The sequence below is a fragment of the Callorhinus ursinus genome, unplaced genomic scaffold, assembly GCF_003265705.2.
Source record: "Callorhinus ursinus isolate GAN/ISIS: 27379988/994484 unplaced genomic scaffold, GSC_fseal_2.0 scaffold7, whole genome shotgun sequence".
Taxonomy (NCBI): Eukaryota; Metazoa; Chordata; class Mammalia; order Carnivora; family Otariidae; genus Callorhinus; species Callorhinus ursinus.
Window position 1 is genome coordinate 47,401,785 of NW_027397069.1, and position 18,648 is coordinate 47,420,432.

At 36.7% G+C, this 18,648-nt stretch overlaps 1 protein-coding gene across 7 annotated transcripts in view; it reads left to right on the forward strand.

Moving 5' to 3' along the window:
* NAA16 (N-alpha-acetyltransferase 16, NatA auxiliary subunit) overlaps positions 1–17,174 on the forward strand; it is a 66,362-nt gene extending 49,188 nt beyond the window's left edge. For all 7 annotated transcript variants that reach the window (XM_025874816.2, XM_025874818.2, XM_025874817.2 and 4 more), the window contains 8 exons: positions 1,856–1,984; positions 7,532–7,745; positions 8,953–9,146; positions 10,347–10,455; positions 10,898–10,996; positions 11,517–11,660; positions 14,413–14,510; positions 15,782–17,174. In XM_025874816.2, coding sequence (XP_025730601.1) covers positions 1,856–1,984; positions 7,532–7,745; positions 8,953–9,146; positions 10,347–10,455; positions 10,898–10,996; positions 11,517–11,660; positions 14,413–14,510; positions 15,782–15,979 — 1,185 coding nt within the window. In that variant the 3' untranslated portion in view covers positions 15,980–17,174. The remainder of the gene's footprint in view (positions 1–1,855; positions 1,985–7,531; positions 7,746–8,952; positions 9,147–10,346; positions 10,456–10,897; positions 10,997–11,516; positions 11,661–14,412; positions 14,511–15,781) is intronic.
* The last annotated feature ends 1,474 nt before the right edge of the window (positions 17,175–18,648 follow it).

Below are 18,648 nucleotides of genomic sequence, written 5' to 3' on the forward strand. Positions count from 1 at the left end.
GTTTTGGAGATGGGAAGACGGTACAAGAATAGATGTAAAAGCAGCAGTGTTTGTGCAGAAGAGAACCACCTGGAAGGCCAGGGCGGAGATGAGAAGGAAAGTGCAAGTAAAATGAGTGTACACAACTTCTGAAGTTGAGTAAGTCCATTGATTTTAAAAACCAACACGCACATGTGCACCCCAAGCCACACTCAGCCAGGATGTGTCTGAAAAGGCACGACAGAATGAGGAAGAAGGGGAAAGGTTGGCTGTTTGAGGAGAGGAGTCTCTGAAATCTGTGGTCCAGCTGGCTTGTCAGAATTGCGTCTGGTCACCCACTCTTGACAAGTTGTCCTGCCGGATGGAGAGCTGCTTCTGTTGGGCCAGGCGTGTCCATAATGGTAGTGGATAGCCCTCTGAGCCAGAGGAGGAAGACTGCTTAAGCTTCAACAGTCACTTCACATCTGATTATAAGTGATTCTATCTGATGCTAATAAGTCAGTGAAGTGGCACATTTCCTTCTTGCAGATTTTCCACAGGTTTTTTAGAGTTTCTGTACAGAGTTGCTGATGCAAACTGGACAGTTCTAGTTAGTAAAGATTTTCAAATGAAAAATAATGTAGATTTCTTACAAAAATATGTAGTTATCAAAAAATGGAAACTACTTACAACCATAAGGAAGAAATAGCATACACCTATAATTCCATTTACTGAGAGATAACCAGTGTTTATACTTTTAATGAGAATGCTGAAAATTGAACTGGTCACCCAAAAATGAGTGTGAAAAAGAACTGAAGACTGAAATTATTTATGTACGTGTACCTTTACCATCTTCCCTGGTGGGGCACATAAAATATATTTGAAATAACTTTTTTTTTTTAAGATTTTTTTAAAATTTTATTCATTTGAGATAGAGACAGAGGAAGCACAAGCAGGGGGAGAGGCAGAAGGAGAGGGAGAAGCAGGCTCCCGGCCGAGCTGAGAGCTGGATGTGGGGCTCAATCCCAGGACCTGGAGATCATGACCTGAGCTGAAGGCAGACGCTTAACCATCTGAGCCATCCAGGTGCCCCTGAAATAACTCTTGTAAATTGTGACAAAGCTTCAGTGGCCCTCCATTGAAACTAGGTACTTTAGGTCTTACACTCTGCTCAGAATTCTCATTGAACCCGAATTAACAAGTATTCTTCACAAGTACCCTTATTTGGCTTCGTCAGCCACTGCAAATGAGAGGAGCTGGCATGGAACAGGAAGCAGATGCACGGACATGAAGACAGTATCAACCGATAGCCTAAGATGAAGGGAGGAGACTGGGACCCTGGAAAGCAGGCTTGGAACTATTCCTAACAGATTCAGCAATAATGGGTGTACATCATGGTGACCCTGAGCCATCAAGGAAAGGCCAAACAGCATTTGCTTAAAAAGAAGATAGGCAATGCTTCATAGGATTACTGCCTTAAATGGTTCGTTCATTCATTAAGTAGGCTTCACGCCCGGCATGGAGCCCAACACAGGGCTTGAACTCAACCCTGAGATCAAGATGTGAGCTGAGATCAAGAGTCAAGACACTTCACCAGCTGAGCCACCAGGCGCCCCTGTCTTAAATAGTTTAAATAGAAGTTTTGGTGTTCAAAAACTTAGCTTCAGCCATCTGATATCTTTTCTGGGTAGAGTGTTGAATACCCCAACAGAGCTGGGTAAAGAAGACATTACGTAATTTTGAATCAGCAGGAGCCTTTGGAAGCACCTTGAGATATTTGTTTATTGCTATTTATTGTCATAATAATACTTGTAGCCATAGTTGTAAAAGAGAAAATGAGGTTTTTAGGATCTCGTTTATTGTTTGCTTCCTATATTTATGAATGCTTCCTTTTCAGGAAGGAACATCTGCCATGGAAAATCTAAATGAAATGCAGTGTATGTGGTTTCAAACTGAATGCATTTCTGCTTACCAGCGTTTGGGGAGGTACGGGGATGCCTTGAAAAAATGCCATGAAGTAGAAAGGGTAAGTTGTAGAATTTTGACTTTATTTTTCTCCTGTAAGGTGACGAAAAAAGCAGGTTGATTTCTACATGGGATCATCTACCTGTTCTAACTACTTTGGAAACTTCATCGTGAAAAAAAAATCTGGATCTTTAGGCTTTCAGACATTCAGAAGTTGTGAACAAACATGACTGCTTTTTGGATCCTCAGATGGTTATGATTGTGACATGTCTGCATAATTTGGTCTGCGGGAAGAAGGAAAAGATTGATTTATCAAGCCATTATTGCCGTTATTAACATATATTCAGAATTTGTATTTCGTAATCGGGCCATTGTTTGATTCCGTCACTAGGCCAGCAGGACACACAAGCTGATGGCCACCTCTTTCCCCTTTACGTCAGGATCTGCTCTGTAGTCAGCCTCTCTCCAGTTTGTCTTCCCAGGATATTTGTTCTCTTCGGAACAGCAGTCTGTGGCTGCTTTGCAGGCTTATTGTATTACTTGCTGTTAGGATTATGTGTGATGTGCCTTAGTGAGGGGACTTTTCTTTTCCTTTGTGTGAATTTTGTTTTCCTGTTCTTTGTCATCTCTGAAGCACTCTCCTTCCAAATGGACAACAGGAGGAAAAGAGCCACAAAAGCGCGCCTGAGGCAGTCCTCAGCAGCCCTCAGTTGGGGGCTCAGTCGGCACCACTGCTCCCATGCTGACGCAGTCAGGTGAGCCTGATGTCTGCACTCGGCAGTCACTTTGGCCTTTTTCCCGTGTGAAACCTCTGACGTGACCCAGGAGAAAGGCTCAGTCTTAGGGGGTGGCTTTTGCTGGGAACTGGAACGAGGATTCTACCTGAGCCCTTTCAGAAATAACCTAGTTTGTTTGTTTGTTTGGGGGTTTCTTTGTTTTCTTTTTAAGCCTGGGCTTGATAGCTCTATCTCTGGGGAAAATCCTCATCTTCTCCTTGAAAAGATAGAAAGCCCTCAGAAGATACGTGAAATATTGAGGCAATATCCAAGCCTTCTCGTTTAAATCCGGCTCTTATTTCTGTGATAAAACCCTAGATCACGGGCTTGTTTCAGCACTCCTAGATGACTAGCACTTCAAACACATTCTTCTTGTTGTTAAGGAAAGATAACATTCGTGTGAACCAGGACGTTCTCAGTGAGCAATAGATTGTTTCCTGAATGAAGAAGGTACTTATGGATCAGTAATTCCAGTACAACCATAGCTAGAAATTTACCACATTTTCTGTGAAAGTGAAATTCGCACATCCTTAGGATCATTATAGTTCCAGCTTCAGCCCCACCCCTCCTAACATTAATGACTACATGTTCCTTTGTAATATTTATTGAGGATTGTTAGAATATGATGAATAGCTGTTCCATTACTAAGTTTCATTTAGATTATACTCTCCCTTAAATTTATAGTGATGTTGGCTGAGTAACATGAAACAAATTTCTGTAATGTCAGATCAATTATGTCTAGTTCAAGAAATATGATTTGACTGGTAGAAAGCATTTTTGAAGAAAAAATTATAGGAAATCGTTGACTATCAGAGATTAAAATATGGCAGAAATTGTCACCTTCTGTTCATGTTACATAATTATTGCTAGAAACTTTACTGTTTTTATTTCAGATTTGTTAGTGCTTGAAAGAACTAGACACAGATTTTTTAAAAAAAGGGAGCTGGGGCGCCTGGGTGGCTCAGTCATTAAGCGTCTGCCCTCGGTTCAGGTCGTGATCCCAGGGTCCTGGGATCGAGCCCTGCATCGGGCTCCCTGCGTCAGGCTCCCTGCTCTGGGCTCTCTGCTCCGGGCTCCCTGCTCGGTGAGAAGCCTGCTTTTCCCTCTCCCACTCCTCCTGCTTGTATTCCCTCTCTTGCTGTCTCTCTTTGTCAAATAAATAAATAAAATCTTAAAAAAAAAAAAAAGCCTATTCTTATGCCACTTGTAAGCTAGTCTTTTATAGTGAGTAATTCATAGTAAAAGTAAGGCTTAACTCTACTAGTGGTTTTATGTAGAAATGTGAATGCTTAGTACAAATAGGGTGATTAAATATTTATTGGCTGATTAATGCTAAAATTCATTTCTAATAAAATTAACATAATCTAAAAGAATTCTTAATGTAATTTGTATGGATTTGAGAGTAATTACCGAATTCACAGATTTATCATAATAAGTATCGTGCATGAGTTGCTTTTGTGCCTGGATTTTAAGTATTTTAGTAAAGAAATGAGCACCTTTCAGAAATAAAACTTTGCAGTTTACCTTCACCTTCAATAAATACAGATAAAAGTTCAAATAAGGGCTAGGCCTTTCTTCTGCCTTCAAAAATCCATTCAAGAATTCTCTCTTCAAGGGCAGTTTCAGTTATGACACATATTGCTGTGAGCTTTTAGTAATTGGATTTAGAATGTTAGAATTCTGGAATGGTCCAGTGTAGTACTTGTTCTGCTTTCATCTTGCCCCCCTCAGAGGATTTTAGGATTATATGTAAAGGTTATGAAGTCCACCCCAGTCTGTTTAGAACTTGAGTTTTATTAAAAACAAAACAACCATCTTCAGAATATTGGATATGAACTTGTGTTCAGAATAATTTTAAACTATTTTATCTTTTAAGAATTTCTTTCTTTTCCTTTTTTTCCAGGTGATTAGTTTCTCATCATTTTAGTGTGCTGGTTTATATCTGAAACAGAGTAGCAATATATAGTTCTAAAACTTTATAAGATCTAGGATTTCTGATAGATCAGAACCATAGGTAGTTCATAACGTGATCTTCTAGTGCATCTTAATCTTGATCCAATTGACATGTGCTTTATAATGACAGATTTTCTATAAAGGTCATGGAGTTGCGTACTACCCTAGTTGGTCTGGTTATTATTTTTTGAGTCAGGTTTTTGTTGCCTTTTTGTATCAGAGATCTTGTTGGTCTCCTCCAGGAACTCTGAGAAGTAATGGAGTGGGAGAATCTGGGTGAGACGACAGGGACTAATAGGGAATTCTTAAAGGAATCCACACTTTTAAACTGTGAATAGCATTTCTTAATTCTCCGCTGACTTGTCTTACTTTGATTCAGGCTTAATTTTGACAAGTTAAGCAATTCCTGCCAGCATTGCCCTCCCCTCCCCCACCCCAAAAGAACGAGTAGTTTATGTTGAGGGGAAGCCTGAGCTATATGTTAAAATTTGGGTACCTAGTTTCTGCAAGGAGCTGATAGGTGACCACATTGTGTTATTGTTTGGCTAAAGTATGGAGAAACTAACTTCACCTGTTTGTGTCAGCTAGTAGATTTTTATGTTTTATAAATCTGGAGACTTAAAAAAAATCACCCCAAGGTAGTGTAAGGGAGATTTTGTGGTGATGGAATAGTTCTGTGTCTTGATTGTGGTGGTAGTTACATGAATCTACATATGTGATAAAATCACCTAGAACTATATACTCACATTGTACCAATGTCAGTTTTTTGGTTTTGTTCTCAAACTGTTGTTATATAGGATATAACTCTTACGGGGAAACTGAGAGAAGAGTATACAGGATATCTCTACGCTTCCTTTGTAACTTCCTCTGAATCTATAATTATTCCAAAATAAAAAGTTTTTAAAAAAGAAAATCAAGCTAAGATTACTTAGTTGTTTCTAAGTAGGATTCTGCAATATAGCGTTTCTTCCCAAAGCAGAATTATTTTGTTAGTGTTCTCCTTTTTCTAATGTACTCCAGCCATATCCTGTCCACCACTGTTAGCTTACTATAGAGTGACCAACATCCAGGTTTGCCTGGGGCAGAGCATGTTCTTAAGACACAGGGCTTTCATTGGAAAACCCGGGAGAGCCCCAGACAAGCTGGGATAAGTTGGTTACCCTATGTATGGAAGACTAACTGGAGAGAGGCAGCCTGTGGGCTGTTGCTGATAAAGAGGCGGCTTAAATGTTTGTGGTTCCCTCCGGCTCCCTCTAAGACTGGACTTAGCATCTGTGTCTGCTAAAGCTGCTAGAGTATCTCTTGAAACTTGTGTCTGCCTTTTTACACATAAATGTTTGTCAATTTTAAAAAAGTCCTGTAATCTCTTAGATGTTATCGCATTATGTATTCCTTGATTTTTGGCGCTGCCATTTTTCCTCAGTTGTATTGAATTTTAAGATCTTATGGTGCTAGACGTAACTTGATATACGTTAACCACGAACAGCTCTATGAAATATGTAATCCTTTGATTAAAAAAGAGGTTCATGTTAATTCTTATGAGTTGATTTGTCTTATTGATGAGAGGAATGCAGTTTTCAAATATAACCTATTAAAGCATGATTCTTAAAGTTATCAGCTAATGTTAAAGGTTCATTTTTTCCCCCCTCCACACTGTGTACTCTTACTCTTTTTATCTTAGAATTATTCCCTTAAAGTCTCAGGTACTTAATGTAATTCTGTGTATAGAGTATTTCTAATTACCAACACAACTAAAATTATGAAATGATGTGGACAATTACTAAGGTGTCTTCTGCACAGTGAGTTACTTTGGCCCCCAGGACAGAGGGCAGATGAAGTAGGAGAAGAGCTTAATCTGGTCTTGTGTATTGAATCATTCATTTTTCTATGTATTTTTGGAGAAGCTAAAATAGAGGAAAAGAAAGAAGATGGAGGTAGAGATGCATATAGGAAAGAAAATAAAAGTATACATTGTTTTGAAGTAGGGATGTTAATTGTCTTCTTGCCATGTAAGGAATTAGTTCTTTAACTTCTGGGGCCATAGACCCTTTGAGAATTGAATGAGAGCCTTGAACTCTCTCCTTAGGAAAATGTTATTATGCTTGTTTATACATAGACTACAGATTAAGAACCGTTGCTAAAATGGAACGTTGGTAGATTAATGGAGTTTATTGAATGAGAAAAAAAATCATAATGCTCTGTGTCCAGTGAAATTTAAAATATCTTCTTATTTGATTCCTTAACAACTTTATGAAATTGGCCATATAGATTTCTTTCTCCTCACTTAGATTAAATATTTGAGGCTGTAGGAAATTAAGAGGTTACACATGCCTGATAAGTAGCTTCTCTCTTGAGATGGCAAAAATTGTGCTTACTGAATGTTAGGCCCTATGCCAGGCAGTAGGGATAGAGATGACAGGGCTTACCCTCAAAGAACTTACAGTTGAGTAGAACAGTCTGATTTGTGAACACTTACTGTGAGCCTATATGTATTTGACCTTTATTCAGAGCTCTGTTTAACTCTGCCATGCTGATTTTGGGGGAATACTGAGGAGAAATATTTCATTAGAGCGAAAAATGAATATGTACTGATTTCAGGGTTTAAAAAAATCTGATCATCTAACTTACTACACAGAAATTGAGTATCATCACAAAACATGATTTATAGGAAATGGCTGAGGATTGTTGTAACAGAAACTTACGTTGAATACAAAGAACAGTTTGATGTCTTTTGTAGTGTTAAGGACTGCTCAGTCGAGAGGGCAACTAAGTGAAATTGTGACTGTTTACATTGTATTAGGGGCTTTTATGATTTTCTTTTTAGAAATAGACATTATTGACATATATGTAAGGGATAATTTTATGGTTTTTTTTTAAAGCATTTTTTTGAGATAACCGATGATCAGTTTGACTTCCATACATACTGCATGAGAAAGATGACCCTTCGTGCCTATGTTGACCTTTTGAGATTAGAAGATATACTCAGAAGACATGCCTTCTATTTCAAGGCTGCTAGATCAGCGATTGAAATATACTTGAAATTGTATGATAACCCCTTAACCAATGAGAGCAAACAACAAGAAATTAATTCAGGTAACCGAAAAAGGAACTTACTTTAAAAGGATTGAAAAGAACACTACATTTCAGAATGTCATTAGCATAAACAACATATAGAAAAGCATATTGTCAAAACATATGCAGTTTTTTCAAAAAAAAAAAAAAAAAGGGGGGGGGGGGGGGGAGGGAGGGGCTTAGAAAAGATCAGCCGGATTGTGTTCTGTAGCTCACACTTCTAAATAGCCCTAATGGACGACTTGCAATCTTATTTATTTATTTTAAAGATTTTTTTTTTAAAGTAATCTCTGCACCCAGCATGGGGCTCGAACTCACAACCCCGAGATCAAGAGTCCCACGTTCCACCAACTGAGCCAGCCAGGCTCCCTGCAATCATTTTTATTTTTTTATCTTCAGTAAAGCCAATTAGGGAAAAACAGAAATGTCTGGGTTCTTTTTCTTTCTTTCTTTTTTTTTTTTTTTTAATAGCTGAGCCCCTTTGGGAAAAATATATATTTACAACTTCTAGTGCCTAGTTGATTGAAAATAATAGTGCCAATGAGAACATCTGTACAGATTTTTATTCACTAAAATGTTAGTATCTATAAATATTTGAGAGACTAGCATGCAGGCAAATTTCTGAATAGATCACAAGTATGTGTAAATGCATTGTCTCACTTATCCTTGATATATTCCAAGAGGATTGTTGGTGTCATCACCCCACTGCATGCAGATTGGGACTTGAGACTCAGTAAGATGAAGTGATTTGCCCCAAGTCATGTATTGTGTAGGAGGTGGAACTGGGCCAAAATTGATTGATTTTATTATTAATTTTTATTACTTTTTAGAATTAATTTTAGTTGATGCAGTATTTGCTGATTGCCTTCTGTGTGCCAGGGTATGTGCTAGGCAGTGGGGATACACTTTCTAAAAACCTCTTTTTCTGGGGCGCCTGGGTGGCTCAGTCGTTAAGCGTCTGCCTTCAGCTCAGGTCATGGGATCGAGCCCCACATCGGGCTCCCCCTGTTTGTGCTCTCTCTCTCTCTGTCTCTCTCTTGCTGTGTCTCTCTCTGTCAAATAAATAAAATCTTAAAAAAAAAAAAGCAAACAAACCTCTGTATCCTTGCGCCTTACCCCTTTCCCCTGTTTAAGCTGTATTGCTTTAATACAGTACTGTGTATTGCAGAAGAATGTGAGGAAGATGGAAACCTTGATTTAGAATTTGTATTCATTTGGATATTTATAGAAAACCTGTCAGCCAAAGAGTTGAAGAAAATGCTCAGTAAGCAAAGAAGAGCTCAGAAAAAGGCTAAACTGGAAGAAGAGAGAAAGCATGCAGAAAGGGAACGCCAACAAAAAAATCAAAAGAAAAAAAGAGATGAAGAAGAAGAAGAAGCCAGTGGTCTCAAAGAAGAACTTATACCTGAAAAATTAGAAAGGGTGAGATGAATTTGCTGTCTTTGTAGGATTTATGTTATTTAGTTCTGTTCTGGTCATGAACGTGTTTTAATTCAATCTAGAGATTGGAAGCCATTTTGTAATATTTCAAGGTCATTATGATAGTAGTTAATTGTTTTTGAGAGATAATATGCAAATTTTGGTTAATGCAAGTTATACATAGAATTGTAGTTGTGGTGGGCAGCATAGCGGCCCTTTAAATCTGGCCACATTCCAAATCCTGAAATTTGAGAATGTGTTACGGCAAAGGGGAATTAATGAGGCAGATGGCCTTAAAATAAGGAAGTTCGCCTAGATTATCTGGGTGAGCCCAGTATAATCACAGTGGGTCTTCAAAGTAGAGGGAGACAGGAGAGGGGGTTGGAGTGGCGTGAGGAGGACTCAGCCCTCTGTTAAGTGGTTCTGAAGAGGGAATGAGGGAGCCACAAACGGAGATTGTGGGCAGCCTTGAGGAGCTGAAAAGGGCACTGAAACACACTCTTCCTTAGAGCCTCCTAAGGGGACGTGGTCCTGCTGCCGCCTTGATTTTTAAGCCCCGCCAGACCCATGTTGGACTATAGACCTACAGAACTGCCAAGATAATAACTGTGTGTTGCTTTTTATTGACACTCAAGTTTTGGTAATTTGTTACAGCGGCCAGACAATTATCTATTACATCTGGAAACATAGATCTTGATAGGTTTTAGCTACAAAGAGAAAGCACTTCATCTCTGGGATTTTCTCAAAGTGTCCATAGTTATTTAGGGATCAGATTTAGGGAAATATTTAACTTTCAGGTTTATTTACTGAGGAATCTAGTATAAGGATTTTAAATTGGTCATTTTTTCCAGTTACATGATGCAATTGTATTTGCCTCCTTACTTTAAATGTTTCAAGAATAAGGGTTCTCAGTATTTGGTGTCCCATCTCCTTAGTCTATGGAATAATTTCTTGGACTTTTTGGAGTTTTATGAGATTATATTAATTTTATGATCAGAAAAACAATAGAGCTATTTCCATTTTGAAATTATTGACTATTTTGAATTTGTTTACAGATGATAGTTTTAAAATGTTTTCTTGCTTATTTGGTCAAATAAAGAGAACTGTAAATTACTTTAGATATGTATTAATATGAGATTGGGGGAAATTTAACTTGTGTAGCTGTTTTTAAATGTAATAATTTTCCTTTCTGTTTCAAAATAGATAGAAAATCCATTAGAAGAAGCTATCAAGTTCCTTATACCTCTTAAGAACCTTGTTGCTGATAACATTGACACTCATCTATTAGCATTTGAAATATATTTTAGAAAAGGTAATCGTTTGAATTCAGTTGTTAGTCCTTATTATATTGGTGACTATATTCAGTGTAATCTTTATCAGTTAGATTAGTTTTCTTTTCATTTGTTAGAGTTCCACATCAGCCTTCCACAAAGGCGCCCAATCCCTTTTTCCTTTGCTGCTCAAAACTTCACAGGGCTATCAGTTAGAATATTATGATCAAATCCATTCTGAGAATAGTTCTAACAGTCATACAAATTATTTACCTGAAGCATTCAATTCTACATGATTTCAACCTTTCCTTTAGAAAATAAAAGTTGTCTTTGATAACCAAAGTCAGCTTTGAATTTTGCTTATGAATGTTACAGGAAAGGTAACATTCTGTTACTGGAATTTAAGTGAGGCTAAAATAAAGTGACTAAAATAACATACATAAGTATTGATGCTGTTAACCTTTATATTGTTTTCTAACATAGGGAAGTTTCTGTTAATGCTGCAGTCTGTCAAACGAGCTTTTGCTATCAACAGTAATCACCCACGGTTACATGAATGTTTAATTAAATTTTCTAAATCTGGTAAGTATAAAAAAGGTAATATTAATGTAAAAGCAAATATGACAGTTCAGCAGTCTTCCATTAAGCTGGACATTAAAGAGATTGGCAATAATATAAGGCAAAAAAAGGATAATATTTATAGTGCATTGGGCGCCTGGGTGGCTCAGTTGTTGGGCTTCTGCCTTCTGCTCGGGTCCTGGTCCCAGGGTCCTGGGATTGAGTCCCACATTGGGCTCCCTGCTCGGCAGGGAGCCTGCTTCTCCCTCTTCCTCTCCCCCTGCTTGTGTTCCTGCTCTCACTATCTCTGTCAAAAAAAAAAAAGGAAAAAATCTATAGTGCATCTGTAAATTAAACATGCTAGCAAAGATATGCTAGAAATTAGTGCATTTTTAAGCTAGAATGTATTTATATTCCAAAGGAGCAATATTTTTACTATGTAAAATATATCAAGCTTAATAATAAATATAAATGTATTTTGGTTGATTTTGTTTCAAAGGACAGATTAAAAAAAAATTTAATTCCAAATGTTTTGTTTTTATAGTATCTAATCATAGTAATCTTCCAGACATTGTGAGCAAAGTTCTATCTCAAGAAATGCAGAAAATACTTGTCAACAAGGATTTGGAAAGTTTTAATGAGGATTTTCTCAAACACAATGCTACCTCTCTTCAGCATCTGCTTTCAGGTCAGTGTCTGACTCCCGGGGTTAAAACATTTATGGAAGAGGTTAGAATGTGATGAAAATAAAAGTTTAGAAAGATTTTAGCCTTACAAATTATCATAGAAAAAGAAATGAACACAATACCATTTTTGATCTTTCAAATTAAGAAAGGTTTTTTTTTGTTTGGGAAAAGGAGATGAAAGTATGGTGAAGACATGGTGAATAAGCACTCTTGTATTTTGCTGCTGGAAGTGTAAACTGGCCCAGCCATTTAGGAAAGCAGTCTGTCATTCTTAGTAAGAGTTCCACTTCAGGGCACCTGGGGGCTCAGTCGGTTGAGTGTCTGTCTGACTCTTGTTGGTTTCGGCTCATGTTATGATCTCAGGTTATGATTGAGTCCGTGCGGGGCTCTGCGCTGAGGGGAATCTGCTTGAGATTCTCTCCCCGATCCCCTCATGCGTGTGCACACACGCGCTCTCTCTCTCTCTCTCAAATAAGATAAATCTTAAAAAAAAAATTTTTTTTAACTGCTCATTTTTTCTTTAATCTATGTGTACACTAATGCTTTTACTATGTAAAAATATAGCTGGATTTTGTTGTAGCTATTGTTTTATTCCTATTTAATTTTCTTAGTCTTAAAATAGCCAAAAAAAAAAAGAGCTTCACATTATCTGTGATTTTTTGCTCTAGTTATACTTTTGTAAATAATTTTGAAGAATTAATCCAAAGCAGAGATAAAGCTTTAAGTGTAAAGTAACTGAAATGCTGTGAGTGTGGGAAATAGAATGGAAACAAATTTCATGTTTGTCTAAGAAGAGGGGAAATAGTAGGTTTGTAATGAAATGGAAAACCAGGCAGTCCTGTAAAATGATGTTTATTCAGAAAATTTGTAATAACGGGGGTAAGTAATTTTATAATACATACACAGAATTAACATACAACATAATCTCAACTATGTAAAAAAAAAACCTACATGGGTTAAAGGCTGAAAAGAAATATATATGGAAGTTTAAGTGGTTGCCTTCGTGGTTTGTGGTTATGAGTAATTTATTTTTTCTTGTATTTTTACTACTTTATGTATTTTGTATTTCGAGGATTTATTTATATCTTGCCTGTTAGAGGAAGGATTTTAGGCAGTTTATACAAATTCATAAAATGACAAAATGGCATGGATGGACAAGATGGTAAACTGGACAAAAGATTGTGGAAAAGGAATTGGGGACAAAATGAAGTATATAATATAATTAACTATGCTCCTACAATAAGCCATATACTTAAATATTTCAACTTAAGTTTTCTTGTTCTAAAGGGAAACTTCTTGATTCTGATGTCTGTGGGAAAAAAATCCTATGAAAAATTACAATTTCTTGGTAGTAAGGGCAGATAAGAATTTCTCTTCAAGAATACAGGATAATGAAAGAAAACATTTCTTCATTGTTATTATGGGAAATGCCTTCCCAAATATGTGAAATTCTCAGGAAAAGTAATTTTGCCACATAAAAATAAAAACCATAAACTGAGAAGGCTGGGGCGTGGCTGGCTCAGTCAGTAGAGCATGTGACTCTTGATCTCAGGGTTGTCAGCTCTAGCCCCCTGTTGGGGGAAGAGGTTACTTAATAAGTAAAAATTAAAAAAAAAAGAAAGTCAAAAGGCCAATTGGAAAAAAAAATTTACAGATATGCAACTAATAAAAAAGCTAATAATATATGTAGCACTCTTGTAAATTAACAATAAACAATATAAATTGATAAAAGCCCAATAGAAAAATGAGCATAGAGTATGGACCAGGAGATATAGGAGATACAGACATGGAGAAAGAGGTTATTAATTGAATGAATACCTGTTGTCTCCACTGTGAAAGGGAAGGCTTCCCAGGTGAATTCTACCAAACATTTAAAGAGGAGTTAATACCTATTCTTCTCAAACTATTCCCAAAAATAGAAGAGGAAGAAAAACTTCCCAAGTTCATTCTATGAGGTCAGCATTACCCCGATACCAAAACCAGATAAAGACAGTACAAAAAGAGAACTACAGGCCAATATCCCTGATGAACATAGATGCAAAACTCCTCAACAAAATATTCGCAAACCATATCCAACAATACATTAAAAAATTGTTCACCACGATCAAGTGGGATTTCTTCCTGGGTTGCAAGGGTTTAGTAGTTGCAAAACATTGCATCAATGACAGAGAAAGGGTAAACACCATATGATCATTTTGGTGGATGCAGAAAAAAATTACGTAGGAATAGGAATAAAAAAAAACCTTTAAAAATTATTTTCTTTGTGAACATGCAAGCATTTTCCTTTTGTCCCTCTGCCACAATTCTCTGTGACAGTAATTTTTTCCTTAGTTGTTTTATTTGAGGATATCATCTTTAAAAAATGATTTTGGCTGAAATATTGATTGATGCTTCAGGGTAGCCTATATTTATATTTTGAGTTATAGCATTTTAGGGGGAGGGGTGGTTCTTAAATCTGGTCTCCTGGTAAGTAAGCGTTTGACAACCATCTCTTTTTAACAGAAGAAGCCCTGATGTGCAGCATTTTGCCATAATGTAAACACTCCCATTGTAGCCCCAGTCTGTCAATGGGATGTCATTGAATTGGGATTTGGGCGGAAACTTTGCATCTGGCTCCCAAGTCCTGGTAGGAGCCAGCTCCAACCCACTGCTGATTAAACACTTGGAACCCTATTTTAAGTCACTGGTTGATGTCAATCAAATCAATTTTAAGATCTAGGAGTTCACTCATTTTGTAGTGTCTTGGTATTTCAGGGGCTAAAATGATGTATTTTCTGGACAAGTCAAGGCAAGAGAAAGCAATTGCTATTGCCACTAGATTGGATGAAACAATAAAAGATAAAAATGTAAAGGTAAGATTTTTCAGATTGATTTTTACAAATTTATGGATACTGAGTGCTCTGACAAAACACGTGTCTTTACAACAAAATTCTTGAGTGGACCTTCAGAGTTAGGTCTGGATTTGGATCTCAGCTCTACCAGTTACGTATTTGTCACACGCATTAGGCAAATTTCCATTTCTTGGCTTGCTCTTCCTCATTTATAAAATAAGGATGAAAATACAGGCGTACCTGGGAGATACTGTGGGTTCGACTCCAGACCACTGCTAATAAAATGAATAGCACAACAAAGTGAGTCCAGTGAAGTTTTTGGGTTCCCAGTGCATATAAAAGTTATGTTTATACTATACTGTAGTCTGTTAAGTGGGCAATAGTGTTATGTCTGAAAAAACAATCTATATGCCTTAATTAAAAAAACAGTTAATTGCTAAAAAATGCTAACCATCATCTAAGGTTTCAGCGAGTTGTAATCACTGATGTCAGATCATCATAACAAATATAATAATAGTGAATAAGTTTGAGATATTTGCAAGAATTGCCAAAATAGGACACAGGGACACAAAGTGAGCAAATACTGTTGGGAAAATGGTGCCAGTCGACTTGCTCGACACAGGGCCGCCATAAGCCTTCAGTTTGTAAGACACACAGTATCTGCAAAGCGCCACAGAGCCAGGCATAGTAAGCCCTCAGTAAATGGGAACTAGTGTGGTTAATAAAGGACATTTTCATTTTTTTTTTTTTTTAAAGAGACATTTTCATTTTAGGGATCAGTTTCGGAGAGTCACTTTTTCAAGTATTAGAATTTTACCATTTTTTTAAGGCTTTGCAGAATTGATTTCTAAAATGTTCCAGTTCTAAACTGAGGGTTGTTGGAGGGGAGGTGGGTGGGGGGTGGGGTTACTGGGTGATGGGCCTTGGGGAGGGCACATGATAGGATGAGCGCTGGGTGTTGTGTGCAGCTGATGAATCCCTGAGCTCTACCTATGAAACTAATAATACACCGTATGTTAATTAATGGACTTTAAATTTAAAAAATAAAAAATAATAAAATGTTCCCGTTTTGAGGTGATTACTTACTGTGGGTAGCAAGAAGTTATTTTACACTGAGGCCTTGCCAGTTTTCTTTTGCTTAATTAACACATTGCATCTTTTGATTGTTAAAGTGATTAGTAACCAACCTTTTTTCTTAAAAATTATTTTTTTAAATTTTTTATTGTTATGTTAATCACCATACATTACATCATTAGTTTAAAAATTATTTTTATTCTCGCCTTTTTTGATAGACTTTACTAAAGGTTTCCGAGGCACTGCTTGATGGCAGCTTTGGGAACTGTAATTCCCAGTATGAAGAATACAGGGTGGCCTGTCATAACCTGCTTCCTTTCACTTCCGCTTTCCTGCCCGGTGTGAACGAAATGGACGGCCACAGTGTGGCACTCAGCCGTACAGCTGACCATGATGTCTTGGCAAATGAAATTTGAGATCCCATAGAAAGATGGCTCCTGTAAGACTCAGAGCTGAATTCAGATCAGGGTTTCCTTTTCAGGGTGTATTTTAATATAGGTATGAAATGGAATAATTGGATAGAATTTGTAAATGGAGTATTCTGTAAACTTATTTTATCCTTTATCTGACTCTGCCAATTTACATAAACATCTGTTGAAAATTACCTGTTTATACTTGTACAGTTTTCTTAATTTTCCGATTATCAGCATTGTGATGGGTGCTGTCACTTCTGTATCGTAAATATAATTTCTTATTAAGCTCAGTTATATACAGCCCCATTGTATTATTTTCTTGAGATCCTGGTTTCAGAATCTGTGTTTTGATGTTATTGGTTTGTTGTATTATTGTTTATTTGCTTGCTTTTTAATTAAAGCACATCAGTTTTAAAGTGTAAACTGTATGTTAAAAACAATATGAAACTTTTTTTTGGCAGACATAGAGGTTTATTTTAAAATTTATTTCAGTTTGCCCTTTTTTCCACCTTAATTTTTTCATGATTTACCATTTTCTTCTTAATATCCATGAAAATGATACTTTCTATTGAATAAGAGTACTCCAGTTTTATGTAGATGATTCAGAATGTGGGGATTGGTTTGCCTCCTAATCATGGAAATTCACTGGTAAATTTGTTGCATATCCCTAGATCATTCTTTTAAAGACCATGGGTAAGAATTGTGCTATCTTGATTAAATTGCTTCACGTGTTAACAAATAGTTTCTATCTGAGTGGTGTGCTTCAAGGGAGCGGAATAGGGAAGAATACAAATTATAAGGAAACATTCTTACTCTCATAGCCATGCATTGACTATTAAATACGTTTTTGTATCAGCAAAATGAGAATTTAAACTATTTTTAGTTTAACTATTAAAGCATTGTTGAGCAATATTTTGGGGGGGGAGTACAGGTTTTCGTTTTATCTTGTACAGAAAACAATAATGGAATCATTCAGTATATTTCTTTCAGAACTGTGTAAATATGTCTAATATTAATACGTCCCTTTAAGGCAAATATGAATTCAAAAAGGGAGATTTTATTTAGAGAAGCCATTCTAATTAAAACGGTTTTCCTTCGCTCTAAGCTATTTAGATTCATACTTGTTAAGAGAAAAAAAACTCACTGTAAAATAATGCCAACCTATATAATACTGTAATAAATTATTTTGTACACAGTTGCTTATTTGTATTTGTGTTATTATTTCACATAAAATATTTTTGCAAAATGTTTTTTCTTTGAAGGAATAAAAACTTAATCATCTTCATTTTTACAAGTTTATAAAAAAGAAAGTTGGTTATTAAAAAATAAACACCTACCAATAAATTCTGGTGCCACAGCAGCTTGGCTTCTTTTGAGTGTTTCAATAATTTTCAAGCTTGGCAGTCTTTGTCACCAAGTGATCCTGGCAAACATGTAATTCGTTATGTTACTTTCAGCAAGATGCCACTTGCATAAATGATTCCCATTAATTGTAATGTGGAAATCATGCTGGCAGCGGCAGTCTTTTATTTCTTATTTCTGTTTTTTTCAGTGACAGTTTTGTTACAGGGTGGATACACTTGAAATGGGACGACTTGCGTTCACGAGCTGGAAGGCAGGATAAAGGGTGAAATCCAGTAGTGTCTGAGTCAGTGTATGGAGGTTGTATCTGTTCTCCTCCCGACTCCCATCCCACTTTGAGTATAAACGTCCTATAAATCTGGGATAAGGGCAGGGATCTTTTTAGTTAAGGGAGGCAGGGGTGTGTCATGTTCCCCCACCTCCTACCTCCACCCTGCCTCCAGCCTTGGCAGAGGCCCTTTACATCTCAGAAAGCTAAAGGAAGGGCATCTGAGAACCAAGTACTTAGAGAAGTCTCTAGTCTCAAGAGAAAAGTGTGAAGTCCTTTGTCCTGGGTGATCCTGCCAAGATTATCAGAACAGCTAGGAAAAGACACAAAGATTCAATTTTTTTTCTCTTTTTCTAGTTTTCTCAGAAGCTTAGATTATTGCTTTAGATCTTCCTTCTCTAATATACGCATTTAGTGCTATAAATTTCACTCTAAGCACTGCTTTGCTCCATCCCACAAACTTTAATAAGTTGTATTTTCATTTATCTCAAAATACTTTTAAATTTCTCTTGAGACTTCCTCTTCGATGCATGTGTTATTTAGAAGTGTTTTGTTAATCTCCAAATATTTGGAGATTGTTCAACTATCTTTCTGTTATTGATTTCTAATTTAATTCCATTGTAATCTGAGAGCATGTTTTGTGTGAATTCCATTCTTTTATATTTATTAAAGTGTGTTTTATGACCCAGAATGTTGTCTGTCTCAGTGAATATTCCATGTCAGCTTGAGAAGAACGTGTATTCTGCTGTTGCTGGCTGAAGTTATCTATAAATGTCACATCCAGTGGACTGATGATGCTGTTGGAGTCAACTATATCCTGATTTTCTGGCTGCTGTTATCTGGCAATTACTGATGGAGGGGTGTTGAAGTCTCCCGCTGTTATTGTGGATTTGTCTGTTTCTCCTTGTAGTTCTGTCAGTTCTTGCTTTATGTATATTGATGCTCTGTTTGTTAGGCACATACACAATCAAAGATTGTTATGTCTTCTTGGGGAATCACCCCTTTAACATTATGTGATGTTTCCTTTATCCCTGATAATTTT